Raw genomic sequence first — 22395 nt, forward strand, 5'->3', positions numbered from 1 at the left:
TCTGTATTAATGAAATATTGGTAGAGCTCCAAAGAAACAAGCACAAAGGTGCCTGGCAGAAGATTAGTAAGTGTAAATTACTAACCTCTGGCAGAAGATTAGTAAGTAGAAATTACAAAATGCAATTTTTTCCCTCGTGTCCAAAATAGCATCTTCTCTCATGTTTGCATAAGCCCTATTATGAAGGCATTAACTTTTCAGCCAAGTTTGTTTAAGTGAAAAGAGTCAATAATTTCCATAAGTAGGGAAGAAAAGAGGTTCCAGTAGGCCGTAGAAGGTTTAAGTAATACTTTTCACACTAGTGTTCGGGGGGGGGGGGGGTATACAGTGGTCACTTTAAATAAACTGTGAATTAATGTGGTAGAAGCATGCAATAGGAATAATGCTTTGTGCTTTCTGGTCTCTCTACAAAGTTTTTCTCTGAGACCACTGCAGCACTACACTTAGGTCTCTATATTCTCTTTTACTTTCTCAAAGACGACCACCTGCAGAAGCAGTATGTGAAGCAAACTTATGTCAGACTGACAGGAGTACAGGCCTCCAAGGAAACAGAGTGGGCAACAGCTGAGGAAATCTTAAGAGAATCAAAATGAATTTCAAAACAATACTTTTTTTTTCTTCAGACTAAGTCTTGCTCAGGTAGCACTACTACAAAACCCTATTACTTACTCTAAATCAGATCCCTTTGTTCTCTCAACCAGAATGTTATTAGAAGGACAAGAGCATTATTTGCTTATCGACCCCCAAATATTTTAGGAGAGGGGATAAGAAGCATTACTTACTGAACGTGACTGCTGTGCTTGGAAGGGAGCAAATTGCCCTGGAGGTGGCAGGTGAGACGGGTGATGCGGAGAGAGATGAGGAGGATGCAAAAAGAATGGGTCGTTAGAAATCAGGGGTGGGAACGTTGCATATGGTACTGGTAGATGTTGGACTGAGCACGCCTGAAGCATCTGAAAGAAAATGAACATTTTTACATCTAGAGCAAAAGGAGATTATTAAAAGAAAGCAGTCCACTTACCCTTAGCTTACAAACACAACCCACACAATAATTCATTCAGAAACTCAATGAACAGTGATTCTAGTACAGAACAGGGTCTAAAAGTGTGATGCTATCAGCTACACTTGCAAGGTGCAAAGGGCCTTTTACTTCAGATGAAGTCAATAGGAGTTGGGGGTGTTCACTCTGCATTATCAGGCACAGACTCCCAAGGCAGGAGCAGCTTTACTTACCATAATAGCGTCTATTCTTCCCATATATTACATTTACAGACACATGCCAAGAAAACAAGCACTAGCTGGAACTGAAGGACTCCTAAATGTCAGATTGTGCCCTAAACAACTCTGTTGTCTGAAGTTGGGCCCCTTCTCTTCCTTCCCCTCTTGCTGGTACCTGCTGTCCCTTTCTCCTCCATCCTGGGACTTGGAGGTGATCTGCTGAAAGAAAATGGTGTCAATCTGCTGCAACTGCAAGGCTGTGGCTGTAACCCAAATAGAAGCACTACAGCCTACCTATGCGGACATCTGCCCCCAAACAGACCTCACAAGGATCGATATAGCTGTCCAGACCTCCTCCGCATGGAGCTCCAGCATCTGGAAGTCCCCCTAGCACCTGAAGGCAGCGGTGGATGTCATAGCTGCACAAGTGTGCCCAGCTGGAAGAACTCTTCGGACAAGTAGCTATGTAACAAGAGGAGCCCAACAGGCAGCGCAGTATCTGGGAATGCCAGCAAGAGATTGATGTGTGGTATTGTGCACTGTCCCAGGCTGAGCGACAGCTCTGCCTTAAGACTGTACAAGGGGAAGGTAAGTGGAGTGACTACATCAGTGGACAAGGGAAGAGCTACGGATGTCATCTACCTGGACTTCTGTAAGGCCTTTGACATGGTCCCCCACAACATCCTTCTCTCTGAATTGGAGAGATATGGATTTGATGGATGGACTGTTCGGTGGATAAGGAATTGTCTGTATGGTCGCATCCAGAGAGTAGTGGTCAACGGCTCAATGAATGGAGATCAATGATGAGTGGTGTCCCTCAGGGGTCCATATTGAGACCAGTACTGTTTAATATCTTCATCAATGACAGAGAGAGTGGAATCAAGTGCACCCTCAGCAAGTTTGCAGACGACACCAAGCTGAGTGGTGCAGTTGACCTGCCTGAGGGACGGGATGGCATCCAGAGGGACCTGGACAAGCTCGAGAAGTGGGCCCATGTGAACCTCATGAGATTCAACAAGGCCAAGTGCAAGGTCCTGCACCTGGGTCAGGGCAACCCCTGGTATCAATACAGGCTGGGGGATGAAGGGATTGAGAGCAGCCCTGTGGAGAAGGACTTGGAGGTACTGATGGATGAAAAGCTAGACGTGAGCTGGCAATGTGTGCTTGCAGCCCAGAAAGCCAACCGTATCCTGGGCTGCATACAAAGAAGCATGGCCAGCAGATCGAGGGAGGTGATTCTGCCCCTCTACTCCACTCTGGTGAGACCCCACCTGGAATGCCGCGGTCAGCTCTGGAGTCCTCAGTATAGGAAAGACATGGACCTGTTGGAGCACGTCCAGAGGAGGGCCACAAAAATGACCAGAGTGCTGGAACACCTCTCCTATTAGGAAAGGCTGAGAGAGTTGGGGCTGTTCAGCCTGGAGAAGAGAAGGCTCCGGGGAGACCTTATTGCAGCCTTTCAATACTTAAAGGGGGCTTATCAGGAAGATGGGGACAGACTTATTAGTAGGGCTTGTTGCGATAGGACAAGGGGTAATGGTTTTAAACGAAAAGAAGGTCAATTCAGACCAGATATAAGGAAGATATTTTTTATGATGAGGGTGGTGAGACACTGGAACAGGTTGCCCAGAGACATGGTAGATGCCCCATCCCTGGAAACATTCAAGGTCAGGTTGGACGGGGCTCTGAGCAACCTGATCTAGTTGAAGACGTCCCTGCTCATTGCAGGGGGTTTGGACTAGATGACCTTTAAAGGTCCCTTCCAACCCAAACTATTCTATGATTCTGTGATTCTATGAAGGTAAGTCTGAATTCAACCTGGAGCTAACTGACACAAGTAACTCACGAGATGAAGGAGACTGGATACCGAAAGGGTTAAGAAACGTTGGAACAGGCTGCCCAGGGAAGTGGTGGAGTCACCATCCCTGGAGGGTTTTAAAAGATGTGTAGATGTAGTGCTTAGGGACATGGTTCAGTGGTGGACTTGGTAGTGTTAGGTTAACAGTTGGACTTGATGATCTTAAAGGTTCTTTCCAACCAAAACGATTCTATGATTCTATGACATTTGTCTCTGCTTGGGGTAGAAGGAAGAACCTTCCCCTGAGGTGCCCCTGCGTAACAGACACAATGCTCTGGGGTTGGAGATTGAAGAGCATGTGAGTAATGGACAGGATCCAGGAGAAGCTGACCATGCAAAGTTGATCCAACCACCCACCTGCATTAGAACCAGTGCCACCAGAAAAGCACGTAAATATTAGTAATTGGAGATTCCTTACTGAGAGGCACTGAAGCACCCATTTGCCATCCAGACAATTTCTCTAGAGAAGTCTGCTGCCTACCAGGATCTTGCATTCGTGACGTCCCTGAGAGGCTGCCGAGCCTAGCGAACCCTACGGATTTTCATCCGCTCCTACTGTTCCATGTAGGGTCTAATCATATGGCGACGAGGCGACTTAGAACTGTCAAAAGAGACTATATGACCCTCAGAGCAATGTTAAAAGGATCTGGAGCACAAGTGCTGTTCTTCTTTACCCTCCCAGTCAGGGGAAGGGGTTCAGGAAGGAGGAGATGAATTGAAGAGGTGAATGCCTGGCTGTGTGGCTGGTGCCATACTTGAGGTTTTGGCTTCTATGATCACAGATCTACCTTTGAGAAGCAGGGTCTGCTGGGAGCTGATGGGATTCACCTGACCAAGTGGGGCAAGAGGGTCTTCGCCAACAAGCTGACTAGACTTATAAGGAGAGCTTTAAACTAGATTTATCGGGGGAAGGGGATGGAGTTTTGAGTAACAGAGAAGAGCCAGGGGCTGCTGATGCATTAGGAACCAACAGGGAAACACCTGAGAAATGACACAAAGGAATTAGGACTTGTTCCTCCAAAAAGGTGACACGGTCATTATTTACGATTGAGGTGGTGAGATACTGGAACAGGTTGTTCAGAGAAGTTGTGGATGCACCATCATTGTAAGTGTTCAAGGTCAAGTTGGACAGGGCTTTGAGCAACCTGATCTAGTGAAAGATGTCCCTGCCCATGGCGGTGGGGTTGGACCTTTGAAGGTCCTTTCCAACCCACACCATTCTATGAGTCTATGATTCGGAATTATAACTAGCCTTAAAAGTTCTGCTCATTTCCATGTTTTGAAGGGAGCCTTATGCTCTGGAGTGAAAACTCTTCCTCTGACCTATGAAGGCATCACCCAGAGACAGAGTTTCTAATAAAAGCAAACCTCTTATCTGTGAAGTTACATGTCCAAAATATACCGTGAGTCACTAAAGTTTGAACTCTCAGGAATCTAGATGGTGGTAGGGAGAATAGAAACTCATTTCCTGGAAGTGCTCAGTTTCAATTCCAGCTCTACACATCCAGGAACAAGACCCCAAATTTGCATTCTTTCAACTGCTTTTTTTGATCAGTCACCAGCATATCAGGCGTTCCTTTTATGTTTCTGACCATTGAAAGCATGTCGTGGATTAGGCTCAGCCAGTGACTAAGCACCACATGGCTTCTCACTCACTCCTCCCCCCTGGTAGGATGGGGAGGAGAAAATATAACGAAAGGCTCATGGCTTGAGACAAGGACAGGGAGGAATCACTCACCAATTATGGTCACGGACAAAACAGACTGGACTTGGGGAAAAAATCAATTTAATTTGTTACCAATCAAATCAGAGTAGGATAATGAGACATAAAACCAAATCTTAAAAACACCTTCCCCCCACCCCTCCCTTCTGGGCTCAAGTTACTTTGCTCCCAATTTCTCTACTTCCTCTCCCTGAGCAGTGCAGGGGGACAGGGAATGGAGGTTGTGGTCAGTTCGTCACATGTTGTTTCTGCTGCTCCTTCCTCCTCAGGGGGAGGATTCCTCATGCTCTTACACTGCTCCAGCGTGGGATCCCTCCCATGGGAGACAGTCCTCCACGAACTTCTCCAATGTGAGTCCTTCCCACGGGCTGCAGTTCTTCACTAACTGCTCCGGTGTGGGTCCCTTCCATGGGGTGCAGTCCTTCAGGAACAGGCTGCTCCAGCGTGGGCTTCCAATGGAGTCACGGCCGCCTTAGGGCACAGCCACCTGCTCCATCATGAGGTCCTCCATGGGCTGCAGGTGGACATCTGCCACCGTGGTCCTCCATGGGCTGCAGGGGGACAGCCTGCCATCTCACCACGGGCTGCAGAGGAATCTGCTCCAGCGCACCTCCTCCCCTTCCTTCTTCACTGACCTTGGTGTCTGCATAGTTGTTTCTCTCACATCCCACTCCTCTCTCCACTGCAGGTCCCGCAGCAGGTTTTTTTTTCTCCTCTTAAATATATTATCACAGAGGCGCTACCACCGTCGCTGATTGGCTCGGCCTTGGCTGAGTCAGGTTCGACTTGGAGCCAGGGAAGCTTCTAGCAGCTTCTCAGAGGAGCCACCTCTGTAGCCCCTCCTCCGCTACCAAAGCCACGCCACACAGACCCAACACAAAGTGCAACTCAAAATGAGCTTTTAAAAAATAAGCATCAGTTCTCTTATGTAAACAAGGGTATTTAATAGAGACAGTTTTCAAACATTAAACTTCGCTGCTCCACTTCCGAAGTGAACCAAGCTTTATCAAGAAATGAAGAGTAGAGGACCCAGATGTACTCTCTCTTACCCAAAACATATTGTTCTCATGCGAAAACACAAAACACATTATGGTCAATATGCATGATGACTGCAAAGATGGTAAGGAGATATAGTTTATGATCAGATTCCAATAGCAAAAGTGCAGTCACAACCTCATTTACTGTGGTCATGACCAAGCTGATACAGTTTAAGATTAATCTGATCTAAATACTAATTTTCCTCAAATGATCCTCTGAAATAAATAATAAATTTGCAGGTACAACATAACATAGTATTCTATAACACATGTTGGAGGTACTTTTGGAAATATTAAAACACAGTTCATCAGTTTATATAGTAGCCGAGAATAAAGATTATTATAGCTTTAATGTATGTTAAGGGTACTGCATAAAGATTATCGAGCAACATTCTGTGATGTGTGTTATGCAGGAGGTTAGGGTATATTTTAAATGTCCTTCATGCTTTCAAATCTATTGCCTTAATCCAGTTGTTCAATACTGAAGAAACAGAATGTATTCCTCATCCAATATTATAACAAGAGGATGTCAACCAAGTCTCCACAGTGTTATATTCTGAAATAATTTTCAATTTCACATTATTTTTAAGTAGAGCTAGAATGTGCAATGATCTCTGGTACTAAAAATAAGCGACCATTACAATTCTAGAAAGTCTTTTCAGAAGTTTATTGAGAAGTTTTCATTTTACAGGCTGACTTTTTCAGACCATGTCACAAAGAGAGACAGAGAGAGAGAGAGAGATAAAGCGAGGGGGGCAAGGGAGAAAGTGAACAAAAGCTTGTTAGACTGAGAGACAGAGAGAAGAAGAAAGCGCAAGAGGGAGATAAAGAGAGCAAGAGGCGGGGAAGAGACGGGGAGAAAGAGAGAGGGAAAAAGAAAGGGTGGGGGGAGAGAAAAGCACGACCATGAGAGAAAGTGAGAGTGAGAAAGAAGAGAGAAGGAAAGATAAATAGAAGGATAAGGGAAGAAAAAGAGAAAGAGAGCAGAAAGGAAGAGAAATAGTGAGGGAGAAATGGTGAGAGAGAATGAGATCAAGAGAGAGCGCAATCGAGAGAGAATGGCACAGGCAGTGTGAGAGAAAATGAGCGTGCACAAAAGTGCAAGAGGGTGGAAGACAACAGAGAAGAGAGAGCAAGAAAGAGAGGGAAAGGTAGAATGAGAGAGAGAGAAGGGGCATCAGAGAAAGAGAGAGACTGGGACAGACTAAGAGAGAGACAGACAGGAGATGGACACAGGGAGGCATGTGCGTGCAAATGCAGAGGGGAAGAGAGAGAGAGGGGAGTGCACAGACAGAGGAAGAGAAAGAGGCACGTGCAGACAGATGCAGAGGAGGCCAGACAGGTGCATGCACACAAAGATGCAGAGGAAGAGAGACACGTGCACACAGATGCAAGGGAGGAGAGATGCGCAGGCACACAAATGCTGAGTGACAGAGAGAGACAAACAGGCACGTACACAGACGCAGGGGAAGAGAGAGAGACATGCATGCACACAGATGCAGAGACATGGGGGGGGGACGACACCTGTGCACACAGATGAGGAGAGATGTGCATGAACACCAATGCGGAGAAAGAGAGACAGAGAGGCACCTTCACACAGGCACGAAGAGAGACACGCAGAAAGACAGATGCAGAGATGTACATGCACACACACATGCAGGGAAAGAGAGACATGGGTGCACAAAGATCGAGGGGAAGAGAGAAAGAGACATGAGCACATACAGATGCAGATGAAGAGAGACAAATAAATAAGCACGTGCACAGATGCAGAAAGAGAAAGAGATGCGTGTACACACAGATGCAGATAGATGTGCCTGCACACAGACAAGGAGGAAGAGAGATGCGCACACAGACAAACACATGTGCATAAAGGCAGAGGAAGAGAGACAGAGACCCACATGCACAGAGATACACAGGGGGTGAGAGGAGAGAGATGCATGCGCACACAGATGCAGAGGAAGAGAGACCAACAGACGTTTGCGTAGACAAACGCAGAGGAAGAGACAGATAAAGAGAGACAGAGAAGTGCGTGCACAGACACAGAGGAAGAGACAGAGATGCGTGCACGCAGACACAGGGAGAGACAGAAATCCACGTGCACACAGATGCAGAGAGAGAGAGAGAAAAACGGACAGATAGATGCGCGCATGCACAGATGCAGAGGAAGAGTGACCGAGAGATGCTCACACAGACAAACGTGGAGGAAGATAGACGCAGGCATGCACAGATGCAGAGAGATAGAGACAGGCAGAGACAGAGGTGCGCACATGCATAGATGCAAAGGAAGAGAGGCATGAGCAAAGATGCAGAGGAAGAAAGAGAGACAAAAAGAGACAGAGGCATGCACACAGGGTGCGCACATAGACATGGGAGGAGAGACAGTCATGCAAGTGCAGTTGCAGAGGAAGAGAGATGCAGAGAGACATGCACACGTTCAGATACAGAGTGAGAAAGAGACACGTGCACACAGACACAAAAGGAGAGAGAGACAGGTGCGCAAACAGGAGGGGAAAGAGATGCACATGCACACAGAGATGTGTGCGCACAGACACAAAGGAGAGACAGGCGCGTGCAAACAGAGATGCAGAGGAAGAGACAGAGACATGCAGGCATACAGATGCAGAGAAAGAGAGAAAGACAGATACAGAGATGCACGCGCACACGCAGGGAGAGACAGACATGTGCACACACAGGCGCAGAGAGAGATGCATGCGCAGAGACACAGGCGAAGAGAGTCAGAGATGTGCACACAGGAGCAGAGACAGAAACAAAGATGTGCACATGCACAGATGCAGAGGAAGAGCGACCAAAAGATGCTTGTGCAGACAAACACAGAAGAAGGGACACACAGTTGCAGGCACACGCAGACAGGCAGAGAGAGACAGTGAGGCACGCACGTGCACAGATGCAGAGGAAGAGAGAAACAGACGTGCGTGCACACAGAGGAAGAGAAACGTGAGAGAGAGAGGAGAGACAGAGAGATGCACACACATACACAGGCTGGAGCACACAGACGCAAAGAGAAACAGGAAGGTGTGCATGCAGAGGAATAGAGACAGGCGGATGTGCATGCAAACAGATGTGAAGATACATGTGCTCATTCACGTGCAGAGAGAGAGACACACACATGCACACATAGATTCTGAGGAAGAGATGTGGGCATGCACAGACACAGAGAGAGACAGAGGTAGGCAGAGAGAGAGACAGAGATGCACACAGATGCAGAGGAAGAGAGGCAGAGATGCACGCGCACACAGACAGACGGGCATGCACACAGGCACAGAGGAAGAGAAACAAAGACGGGGGCATGCACAGACAGAGGAATAGAGACAGAGACATGCATGCGCACACACAGACGCAGATGGGAGCACACACAGACGCAAAAGAAGAGAGACAGAGAGACAGGCTCATGCACAGATGCAGAGACAGACAAAGAGAGAGAGAGACAGATGTGCATGCACAGACAAATGCAGAGGAAGAGAGGCAGAGAATCGCGGGCATGCACAGACGCAGATAGAGACAGGCAGAGAGATGAGCGCACATAGATGCAGAGGAAGAGATGTGCATGCGTACAGATACAGAGGAAGAGAGAGTGAGACAGAGACGTGCACATAGACGTAGACGTGCACAGATGCAGAGAGAAACAGAGACATGAACACAGATGCAGAGGAAAATAGAGACAGGTGTGCACACACAAAGATGTGGAGAGACATGCACATTCAGACACAGAGAGAGACTTGTGCACACAGATGCTGAGGAAGAGAGATACGCATGCAGAGAGATGCATACACACAGATGCAAAGGAGGAGAGACAGAAAGACACGCACATGCATACACAGACTGGAGCACACACAGACACAGAGAGAAACAGGGAGGCATGCACACAGATGCTGAGGAAGAGAGACAGAAGCGCATACACACAGACGCAAAGAGACGTGTGCATGTTCAGATGCAGAGAAAGACAGAGAGAGAAACAGAGGCAGGCATGTGCACAGACGTAGAGGAAGAGAGACACACATACCTGCATATACATAGATACACAGAGAAGTGACTGCACACAGACGAAGAGGAAGAGACACACACACAGACATACACATGCACAGAGGCAGAGGAGAGAGAGAGAGAGATTCATGTTCACAGAGACACATGCAGACTCAGACACAGAGAGATATGAGCACGCACACAGACACAGAGGAAGAGAGAGAAGCATGCATACAGATGCAGAGGAACAGAGACACACACAAACGCAGAGCGAGACAGACGCACACAGATGCAGAGGAAGAGAAACAAAGATGCGGGCACGCACAGAGCAGTGGAGGGGAAGAGAGAGAGAGAGAGGGGACATGCTGGAACTCCAAAATGAAGTGGAGTCAAAGGCAGCCAAGTGGTATGCTACAATTGACATTGCCAATGCATTTTTCTCAATTCCTTTGGCAGCAGAGTGCAGGTCACAGTTTGCTTTCACATGGAGGGGTGTCCAATACACCTGGAATCGACTGCTCAAGCGGTGGAAGCAAAGTCCTATCATTTGTCATGGACTAATCCAAATTGCACTGGAAAAGGGTGGTGCCCCTGAACATCTACAATACATCGATGACATCAGTGTGTGGGGCAACAAAGCAGAAAAAGTGTTTTAGAAAGGAAAAAAGAATAATTCAGATTCTTCTGAAAGCTGGTTTCTCCATAAAAAGAAGCAAGGTCAATGGACCTGCACAGGAGATTCAGTTCTTGGGAGTAAAATGGCAGGATGGACACTGTCATGTGCCTATGGATGTGATCAACAAGATACCAACTGTGTCTCCACCAATTAACAGGAAAGAAATACAAGCTTTCCTAGGCCTTGTGGGATTCTGGAGAATGCATATTACAGGTTACAGTCAGCTTGCGAGCCCTCTCTATTGAGTGACCTAAAAGAAGAACTATTTTGAGTGGGGCCCTGAGCAACAACAAGCCTTTGAGCAGATCAAACAGGAGATAGCTCGTGTGGTAGCCCTTGGGCCTGTCCGTAGAAGACCAGCTGTGCAAAATGTGCTCTACACTGCAGCCGGGGAGCATTGTCTCACCTGGAGTCTCTGGCAGAAAGCATCAGGAGAAACCTGAGGTCGACCATTAGGGTTTTGGAGCCCACTACACCCTGACTGAAAGAGAAATACTAGCAGCATATGAGGGGGTTTGAACCGCTTCAGAAGTTGTTGGTACAGAAGCACATCTCCTTTTGGTACCACGATTGCCCATGCTACACCGGATGTTCAAAGGAAACATCCCCTCTACACATCCTGCAACTGATGCTACATGGACTAAGTGGGTAGTGTTGATCACGCAAAGGGCTCAAACGGGGAACCCCAACCGCCCAGGAATCCTGGAAGAGATCATGGACTGGCCAGAAGGCAGAGATTTTGGAGCATTGCCCGAGGAGGTGGCTCATGCCCAAGAGGCACCACCATATAATGAGTTATCAGAAGACGAAAGGTGTTATGCTCTGTTTACTGATGGATCCTGTCATGTTGTAGGCAACCATCAGAAGTGGAAAGCTGCTGTGTGGAGTCCCACACAAGTTGTTGAAGGTGTCGAAGGAGAAGGCAAGTTTGCAGAAGTGAAAACCATCCAGCTGACCCTAGAGATTGCTGAATGAGAAAAGTGGCCAATACTCTCTCTCTTATATTGACTCATGGATGGTGGCAAATGCCCTATAGGGGTGGCTACAGCAATGGAAGAAGATCAACTGGCAGTGCAGAGGTAAACCCATCTGGGCTGCTGCACTGTGGCAAGGCATCGCTTCCCGGGTAGAAAACATCGCTCTAAAGATATAGCACGTAGATGCTCACACGCACAAGAACTGTGCCACTGAAGAACATCAAAACAACGAACAGGTAGAGAAGACAGTCAAAACTGAAGAGGCTCAGGTGAACTTGGACTGGGAGCATGAGGGCGAGTTATTTGTAGCTCGATGGACCCACAAAACATCAGGACATCTAGGGAGAGATGCAAGAAAGACATTGAAGTGCTGGAGCATGTCCAAAGAAGGGCAACGAAGCTGATGAAGAGTCTGGAGAACGTGTCTTATGAGGAGCAGCTGAGGGAACTGGGGTTGTTTAGCCTGGAGAAAAGGAGACTCAGGGGAGACCTTATCGCTCTCTACAACTACCTGAAAGGAGGTTGTAGCGAGGTGGGTGTTGGTCACTTTTCCCAAGTAAAAAGTGATAGGAGAACAGGAAATAGCCTCAAGTTGTGCCAGGAGAGGTTTAGATTGGATATTAGGAAAAATGTCTTCACGGAAAGGGTTATCAAGCATTGGAACAGGCTGCCCAGGGAAGTGGTGGAGTCACCATCGCTGGAGGTATTTGAGATGTGTAGACCTGGTGCTTAGGGACATGGTTTAGTGGTGGACTTGGCAGTGTTAGGTTTACAGTTGGACTTGATGATCTTAAAGGTCTTTTCCAACCTAAATGATTCTATGATTCTATGCAACATACAGACAGGCTCGCGATCAAGGGGTGGACCTGACCATGGAGGCCATCACGCAGGTCACCCATGAACGTGAAACGTGCTGCAATCAAGCGAACCACATGAGTAAAGTCCCCCTGGAATAGAGGGTGGTGGCTGGGTTTTCAGTATGACATGGCCTGGCAAATTGACTATATTTGACCACTGCCACAAACACACCTAGGCAAGCACTACATACTCACCATGGTGCAAGCAACTACTGGGTAGCTAGAAACATATTCTGTAAATCATGCCACTGCCCGAAACACCATCTTAGGCCTTGAAGGGCAAATTTTGTGATGACATAGTACCCCAGAAAGAATTAAGTCAGACAATGGAACTCATTTCTGAAATAACCTCATAAACTCCTGGGCCAAGAAACATGGCATTGATTGAGTGTATTGCATCCCCTATCACCCACAAGCCTCTGGAAAGATTGACCAATATAATGGACTGTTAAAGACTATGCTGAGAGCGTTGGGCATGGAAGCACGGGAATACAAATTTAGCAGAAGCCACTTGGATGGTTAATACCAGAGGATCTGCTAACTATCCTGGTCCTGCCCAAACAAAGCCTCTACATACTGTGGGAGGAGATAAAGTCCCCATAGTGCACATAGGGAAGTGGCTGAGGAAGGCTGTGTGGGTTGCTCCTGGAGATCATCTAGTCCAACCCCCTGCCAAAGCAGGTTCCCCTAGAGCATGTTGCACAGGGTCGGGCCAAGGCAGGTTTTGAATATCTCCAGAGAAGGAGACTCCACAACCTCCCTGGGCAGACTGTTCCAGTGCTCTGGCACCCTCAAAGGAAAGAAGTTTTTCCTCATATTCAGATGGAACTTCCCGTGCTTCAGTTTGTGCCCGTTGCCCCTCGTCCTGTCACTGGGCACCACTAAGAGCCTGGCCCCATCCCCTTGACACTTGCCCCTAAGGCATTTGTAAGCATTGATAAGATCCCCTCTCAGTGTTCTCTTCTCCAGGGTAAACAGACCCAGCTCCTTCAGCCTCTCCTCATAAGAGAGAGGCTCCAGTCCTCTGATCATCTTTGTAGCCCTCTGCTGGACTCTCTCCAGTAGTTCCTTATCTCTCTTGAACTGAGGGGCCCAGAACTGGACACAGTACTCCAGGTGTGGCCTCACTAGGGCAGTGTAGAGGTGGAGGATAACCTCCCTTGACCTGCTGGCCACACTCTTCCTAATGCACCCCAGGATACCATTGGCCTTCCTGGCCACAAAGGCACATTGCTGGCTCATGGTGAACTTCTTGTCCACCAGAACTCCCAGGTCCTTCTCCGCATAGCTGCTTTCCAGCAGGTCAACCCCCAACCTGTACTGGTACATGGGGTTATTCCTCCCAAGGTGCAGGACTCTACACTTGCCTTTGTTGAATTTCATTAGGTTCCTCTCTGCCCAGCTCTCTAGCCTGTCCAGGTCTCACTGAATGGCAGCACAGCCTTCTGGTGTATCGGCCACTCCTCCCAGTTTTGTCATCAGCAAACTTGCTGAGGGTACACTCTGTTCCTTCGTCCAGGTCATTGATGAATACGTTAAACAACAGGACTGGACCCAGTACTGACCCCCGGGGAACATCGCTAGCTACAGGCCTCCAACTAGACTCAGCGCCGCTGCTCACAACCCTCTGAGCTCTGCCATTCAGCCAGTTCTCAATCCACCTCACTGTCCACTCATCTAACCCACATTCCTGAGCTTTCCTATGAGGATGTTATGGGAGACAGTGTCAAAAGCCTTGCTGAAATCAAGGTAGACAACATCCACTGCTCTCCCATCATCTACCCAGCCAGTCATGTCCTCATAGAAGGCCATCAGATTGGTCAAACATGGTTTCCCCTTGGTGAATCCATGTTGACTACTCCTGATAACCTTCTTTTCCTCCACATGCTTAGAGATGGCATCCAGAATGAGCTGCTCCATCACCTTTCCAGGGATGGAGGTGAGGCTGACCAGCCTGTAGTTTCCTGAGTCCTCCTTCTTGCCCTTTTTAAAGACTGGAGTGACATTGGCCTTCCTCCAGTCCTCAGGAACCTCTCCTGTTCCCCATGACTTTTCAAAGATAATGGAGAGTGGCTTGGCAATAACATCTGCTAGCTCCCTCAGCACTCGTGGGTGCATCCCATCGGGGCCCATAGATTTGTGGGTGTCCAGTTTGTCTAAATGATCTCTAACTTGATCCTCCTCAACCAAGGGAAAGTCTTCCTTTCTCTAGACATTCTCTCGTACCTCCAGGGTCTGGGATTCCTGAAGGCCAGCCTTAGCGGTAAAGACCGAGGCAAAGGCGGCATTCAGTAACTCTGCCTTCTCTGTATCCTCCGTCACCAGGGCACCCTCCTCATTCAGCAGTGGGCCCACATTTTCCCTAGTCTTCCTTTAGCTGCTGATGTACTTGAAGAAGCCCTTCTTGTCCTTGATGTCCCTTGCCAGATTTAGTTCCAAATGGGCCTTAGCCTTCCTCGTCACATCCCTGCATACTCTGACAACCTTCCTATATTCCTCCCAAGTGGCCTGTCCCTTTTTCCACATTCCGTAGACTTCCTTCTTCCTTCATCTGTGTGCACACACACACACACAGATGCAGAGAAGGCAGATGCACGTGCACAGATACAGAGAGACGTGCATACACACAAAAGCAGAGGAAGAGAGAGAAATAGAGACAGAGGTACACACACACAGAGGAACAGAGACGTGCACAAACACAGAGGCGTAAAGCGAGACATACGCACACAAATGCGCGTGCTCACAGATTCAGAGGAAGAGTGTCTGAGAGATGCTCATGCAGGTAGACACAGAGGCGTGCACAGATGCAGAGGAAGAAAGACGCAAGCATGCACAGATGCAGAGATACACACAGACATGCACATAGAGACACACCTATGCAAAGATGTGGAGAAATACAGATGCATTCACACAGCCACAGAGACATGCATGAGCATAGAGGCGGAGGAGGAGAGAGAGATCCATGTGCATACAGACACATGCAGACAGATGCACAGAGAGACAGAAGGCAGGCACTGGGGAGTCCTGAACCAGATGCAGCAGCAGGCGGGAACCAGATTCAGGAGCGACAGCAGAAGCGTGGGCAGAGTCCTCCCCAGATGCCAGCCATAGGGGAAAAGAGCACAACCCTTGTGGTCCCTCAGCTTTAAATTGAGTATCACGTGGGTGGGATGGAATACCCCATTGGTCAGGTTTGGGTCACCTGTCCTGTCTGCTCCTACCTGCAAGTGCAACACTTTTACGGTCCTTCCCTTTGTGGAACAAAGAGACCCAACAGGGACCCTAGTTTCCATGGCACCAAGCACGTGTAGTCACCTTCAGAAAGTAGAGTCACTTAAAAGAAACTTAACTGAAAAGTCTGTCCTAGTCCAAACCAGGAGAGTTATCCACATTGTTTTCAGCACAAATCCAAAACATAGCCCCATACTAGCTAATATGAAGAAAATTAACTCTATCCCAGCCAAAACCAGCACATTCTCCACACCTTATTCCATACCATCTACATCATGCTCAGGTCCCACACTATCCAATACATCCTCATGAACCACCACCCCCCTTCCCATCCTTTGATATAATACACAGATATCATTCCCCTAGTCTATGGACCACCCCTGTGAAATGTCTGTAAAATGTCCACAAATGTCCACTGAGTTCATTTAGTCCATGACTTTGGGCTCCATCTGTTATGGTGGTTACTCAGGACAGGAGAGGTGGTCTGTTGCGTGGAATTACTGGGCACCAAAGTCAGCTCAGTTCAGGTCACTGCTGCACTTGCACTGCTTCTTGTAAGGCTTGTCCTCCATTGGTTCAGGTGGTTCCTGCTATAGTAATTCCTATAACATGCAACTCAAATAATGGGTTACAACAATTTAAAGGTACATCCATTACAATCTCCACCCCTGATCTCTTTTGACCAGGTTATAGGGTTTAACATTTCAATGAACTCCTCCCCTTGCTCCTAGCTTGGCTAGCAACAAGGGGTTCCTGTTATAATACCTTTGACATATGAAAGCCACAGCAGTGGCAACATACAGCATCATATAACACTGGCATCATACAGCAATGGCACCATACAACTCAAATCATGGGTTAATTATCACACAAGATTAAATCTCCTTGAGGTACACATTGGACTTCCCCATCCTTCTGCATTACCCACCAAGTGCACCCAGATCCTTGAGCAAAAACAATTCCACAAATGGGTTTGCCTTCTCCGGAGGAAGGAATAACCCAGACTGTCTTTCACAGCCAGTTCCTTATGTGTACTATGGGGACTTTGTCTCCTTCCACAGTACATAGTGGTTTTGATTGGGCAGGGCCAGGTTGACTTGCAGATCTTCTAGTGTTAACTAGCCCAGTGGCTTCTGCTAAATGTATATCCCAATGCCTGAATGTCCCAGCACCCATCACTCTCAGTGTAGTTTTTAACAGTCCATTGTATCGTTCAATTTTCCCAGAGACTGGTGCATGAGAAGGGATATGGTACACCTAGTCAATGCCACGTCCTTGACCCAGGTGTCTATGAGGTTCTTGATCACCTCCACCACAGCTAATTCCCTCAAATACTGGATACCTCCCACAATGGTGGTCCACTTGCCTCAGTAATTTACAAGATCTTCCTTGAAGGGATACCTTTCCTTCATGATGGACAGGAGACACCTCCAGGGGCTGAGGACTCCTGACCCTTTTCCAGTCCCTTTATCAGTGGCCTTATCCCTAGCAAGAGATCCCACCTGCCAGGCTCCCTTACCCTTATTTCCTGTCTATTGGTCCCAATATCCCAGCATTGGAGCAATCATCTGATAATTTGCTTGCCTGGTTGACAGCTGAAATCTTTTCACATATCTCACAGCTCACTCAGGGATAGGGATCAGGTGGTTTCTGACTTGTTTATGCTTTCAGTCTCTTCCCTCTCCTGTTCTTGTGACTGCCCTGCTGCAGAACAGGCTGCCTCTCCTGCTCCCTCTCAGGAGCAGCTTATTTCTCCCTTACTAAACAAGTTGACCTCCACTTCCATTGTTTCTTCTTGACTATCCTGGAGCAACTGATATACTTGAGGGCTGGGTCTCTGGTTCAGCCACAGTGTCTGTTTGTATGTCTTCAGATCCAGAAACCCTCTCTTCTCCTTGAGGGTGCTGAATAGTTCTCAGTAGGCCTAGGCCAGGCCCCAGCACAGTGTGAGAAGTTGTGTCTCTTTGGCATAGCCAGGGTCAGGACATCCTTTTTTTCAATCATTCTATTACTTCATCAGGATCCTGCACTTGTTTGGGAGTGAAGTTCCAGACCATTGGTGACAACCATTCTAGGTACCTGCCCATGTTCTCCCACACGCCTTGCCACCTATAACCACACTGCCTCAGGACAGATCCCTGGGTGATATTCCTAAATAGTTGGTTAACCTTAGAAAAAGACAAAAAAATATTATTGAGAGGTACCAATAGGAGTGTTTTGGTTACCCAAGGATGTTCAAGATACTGAAGACTTATTGTAACAACGGAGCAAACATCTACCCCACAGGAGAAGAGGAAGGTGTCATTCTGTGTTTCCTCCACTGAATGCCTCTCAGAGGAGAAAAGGGAAAAAGTGTAATTGTTAATTGTCTCCATGAGATAGTTCCTGAAGTACAGGGAAGGCATCACTGCAGGGCCCAAATACCAGATTAGGCTCAAGGCCAGTGCTTTTATCATAATTCTCCCAGGCAAAGCACCACCAAGTGCTACACAGCACAGCAAACTGCAAAAGTCAAAACCAGCCTTTAACAAGCTCTCAAATTCGACGTACAGCAAAAAAAAGGGAGCATGGCACAGATCAGATAAACCAATGTCAAGGACAGATAAGTCAACATTACAACCAGCAACTGTTAAACAGATATAATAATTATAAGTTCCCTCCAATACACTCCAGTCAAATCTGTTATCTCAAACCCTTAGAGAGCCCCACGTTGGGCATCAAAAAGGACTGTTGTGGTTTAACCACAGTAGGCAGCTAAACACCAAACAGCCACTCGCTCACTCCCCTCCCCTCAGTGGTATGGGGGAGAGAATCACACAGAATCACAGAATGGTTAAGGGTTGGAAGGGACCTCTGGAGATCATCTAGTCCAACCCCCTGCCAAGGCAGGTTCACCTAGAGCATGTTGCACAGGGTCGCGTCCAGGCAGGTTTTGAATATCTCCAGAGAAGGAGACTCCACAACCTCCCTGGGCAGCCTGTTCCAGTGCTCTGTCACCCTCAAAGTAAAGAAGTTCCTCCTCATATTCAGATGGAACTTCCCATGTTTCAGCTTGTGCCCATTGCCCCTTGTCCTGTTACTGGGCACCACTGAGAAGAGTCTGGCCCCCTCCTCTTGACACCCACCCCTAAGGTATTTGTAAGTGTTGATAAGATCCCCTCTCAGTCTTCTCTTCTCCAAGCTGAACAGACCCAGCTCTCTCAGCCTCTCCTCATAAGAGAGATGCTCCAGTCCTCTGATCATCTTTGTAGCCCTTCGCTGGACTCTCTCCAGTAATTCCTTGTCTTTCTTGAACTGGGGGGCCCAGAACTGGACACAGTACTCCAGATGTGGCCTCACCAGGGCCAGAAGGGTAAAAGTGTGAAAACTCATGGGTTGAAATAAATACAGTTTAATAGGTAAAGCAAAAGATGCACACACAGTGGTCTGAAATGCAAGGTCTGTACTCTGCTTCTTGTCTTCCTCACTCCCCTCAGGATCTTGAGCTCCACTCAAGTCAAGGCTGCCACTGATTGCCACATCCTCAATTAGTTCTTCCTTGTTCATGAGCAGCAGATCCATCTGTGTATCCCCCCAGTTGGCCCATCCAACACCTTTATTAAGAAGTTTTCATCATCGTTCACCCCCCGCAACACCCTCCAGAAGCCTCCTAGACTGTTTCTGTCCCATTGTTGCCCTTCCAGCAGATGTCAGGGAGTTTCAAGTCCCCCATAAGAACTAGGGTCTGTAATCTGGAGACTTCCTCAAGTTGCATAAAGAAGGTCTTGTCCCCTTCTTCACACTGATCAGGTGGTCTGTAACAAGGTCGCATCATGATATCACCCCTTACTAGTCTCTTCTCTGTTCCTGATCCACAAGCTCTTAAACAGTCTGTCACCCATTCCATAGAAGACCTCTATATGCTTGAACTTCTCCTTCATGTAAGGGGCAATCCCCTCTGCTTCCTTGCAGATCATAAACCAGCATCCTTTGAGTCAAAAATACATGAGACTATGGTATAATTCTATGAAGGGAGCAGGGAAGCACAATGTGTTTACTAGCTCTAAAGCTTGCACTATTATATATGCCATATTATATATACCATTACAATTTACCCCAGGAAATAATAGTTTTTATTTTACATCAGGGAAAGCTGTATGGGCAGTGAAACTCCAGGCTTTCCACCTGCTAAGTCTAAGTCCAGAGTCAATATAACTAGAGAACCATACTTACTGGAGGAGACACACTACAGATAGGAAGGTGCTGTCCACTGAATACCACAGAACAACCTGGGACCTGCTGTGTGCTGCAGGGTGGTATGTGCTGGGCTGTACAAAGTGGAATTCCATGTGGCGCAACTGTTGTCACTGTGTATGAGACAGGGACTGCGCCCTGATGGATCTGCAGCAAAAACACAAGTGTATGAAGTAAGCTGTTACAAGGGCTTCGGACAGTTATGGCATGGCATAAAAAACAAGCTTTCACCTAACATAACAAAAAAGTATTTTTTTACTCTGAAGGTGTTAAAGAAGACAAATACCTGTAATCCCTGCCCTTTACAAAAAAAAAAAAAAAAAAGCCCACTTCTCATTGGAGTATCACTCTTCAGTCAGTGCTTTTAGGACAAGGCCAGGAGGGAGCTCTCAAGATGTTAAGTCCTCCAAGGCACCGTTAAAGGCACTCAAAAGTATCTCAAATTCAGCAAAGCTAAGGTTAGTTCTTCAAGAAAATAGTCAGCAGTAACTCCCACGTAAAAGCCAGTCAGAAAAAGGGGGAGAAAAAAACCTCTACAAGTAGCTAAAGATTCTCTTCAACTCATCCTTGCAGAGTGATTAAATGTTAACCCAGAGGCTTATATCTTTGAAGAAAAAGAACTTAAGATAGATTTTCTTTCCTGTAAAGAAGCCAATCTCTGAATGCCTACTCAGGGCAACACTCCAGGGATGTGTCCTAACATGACTAGCAACAGTAGCTAAACCAAAGATTAACTTAAAAGCTGAAAAAGACAAAGTTACATATTCATAAACATTTCTTTGAGACAACATCCACTAAATATCTACAAACATAGTATAGAATATGATAGCTTACAGTTTTTTTTAGTTAGCAATAATCACTTAGAACTCAATCATCAGTCCAAGGGTAGAAGGTACTCTGGACCCAGACTCTGCTCATATCCTTGTATTACATCAGGAATATAGCAAAAACTGCAAAGAATCATACATAGGGAACATGGATCCACAGAAAGCAATTATTTTGAATAACCTTTCTTCACAGCCTACTAAAATGGAATCCACCCTTGGAAAATGAACAAGCAAGAACAGCTCATTACAAAGGTGAGAATAAGTAAATTTAAGAGAGCTAACCTACTGAACTGGCCATGAGATGCAGAGGCCAAAACAGGAACATCACACAGATGACTGAATAAAACTTCAAATCTCAAAACTGCACATATTTGAGAAAAAAGCCACTTGGCAGAAACAGTGACTTTGACCTAGTTCCATTGCAAATATTTTGTATGTGAACTATCAGAGTTTTTAATGCAATAAACATTGGATGTTTGAGTGCAGTGTCAAATGCAATTCAGGAAAGGTTACCACTGCTCTCAGTGCAGAAAGAAAGAAGAAAAAAAATTAAAAAAGAAAGTGGTTCCCTCTCTAGAATAATCTGTGCAAAGCACCATCAAAGAAGACCCATAGTAACTCTGAAAACACTAACACCTGTTTGTGGAATGTGCTTGGAAAGTAGTGACAGCATTATAAAACAACTGTTTCTCAAGATGACACTGTGTCTTTGTTTAGCCCACACACAGGGCTAAACAGTAAACAGTTTTTCTCTCACCCAATGTCCCTTCCCCAACCAAGGAAGGAAATTGGGAAAAAAGAGGAAGACTCGTTGGTTTGAAGTTAAACAGAATTAATAAAATAAAGAAACCAATATCAATAATAAAACAAAACATGCAAAATTATACTTATCTACAGAGCACTGACAAGTTGCTCCAGGAAGAGCAGTCATTATGAATGAGAAAGAGGGATGCAAGAAAAGAAAAAATACACAAAAAAACAAACAAACAAAAAACACCAAACCCCCCCCCCCCCCCCCCCCCCAAAAAAAAAACCTCCCTTTTATAGAGAACTTAATGTTAATGATATAGAATACACCTGTGGGCCAGTCTGGGTCAGCTGCCCTGCATTTAACCGCTAAGGGCCTTAATCACCATGAAGACAGTTTATTTGGTGCCCAATGTAAATAGATCACCTGGGAGAACTGGAGACTTTTTGCTCCAAGAGTCTTGGACGGTTGAAGTTTTCACAGATTTGACTGTTTCTATTATGAACATTCATTATGTTGGTGTCAGTAGCAGGGTCACTGGGTGGAATTCTCTAGGGTTTGGTTTTACGGTTGCTTTTGGGGTGGATAATCAAATGTGTGGCTTTGCTGCTGTTTGTTACTGGTTTTGTGTGGTTTATTACTTCTGGGCATGGACTTAGAGGTATCACTCTGCTATGTTGTTTGGTATTGGTTTACGGTATTATAAATTCTTTTGTAACTGTGTCCATTTCTGATTTCTATGGAATGGGAATGGGTGACATGTACTTTCCTTTTCCCTCAAGGCTGATCTCAATGGCTTTTAAGAATTTTGAATACCCTTGGGATGTTTCAACCACCATGCTCATATTGTCAGGCCTTTTGAATGTCTTTCAGTTCTTGCTGTTGTTTAAACATCAGTATAAGGGTGGATACAGCACAGCTACTGTAATCACTGTCATGGGCCCTGCAGCACCTCCAGCCCCTACACCAGGCACTACAGCAGCTCCAGCCCCTATGACAGACACCGCAGCTGCCCCAGCACCCACAACT

The 22395-nt window shown here is 46.7% G+C and overlaps 1 protein-coding gene across 1 annotated transcript in view; it reads right to left on the reverse strand.

Moving 5' to 3' along the window:
- LOC137675703 (E3 ubiquitin-protein ligase RNF38-like) overlaps window positions 1-22395 on the reverse strand; it is a 182768-nt gene that overhangs the window by 25125 nt on the left and 135248 nt on the right. Inside the window, exons 4-5 of the mRNA XM_068421896.1 lie at window positions 19771-19938; window positions 783-953 (exon numbers count right to left, since the gene is read on the reverse strand). Of these exons, the coding sequence (XP_068277997.1) occupies window positions 783-953; window positions 19771-19938 (339 nt within the window). The remainder of the gene's footprint in view (window positions 1-782; window positions 954-19770; window positions 19939-22395) is intronic.

This window comes from Nyctibius grandis, chromosome W (assembly GCF_013368605.1).
Source record: "Nyctibius grandis isolate bNycGra1 chromosome W, bNycGra1.pri, whole genome shotgun sequence".
NCBI classification, from domain to species: Eukaryota; Metazoa; Chordata; class Aves; order Nyctibiiformes; family Nyctibiidae; genus Nyctibius; species Nyctibius grandis.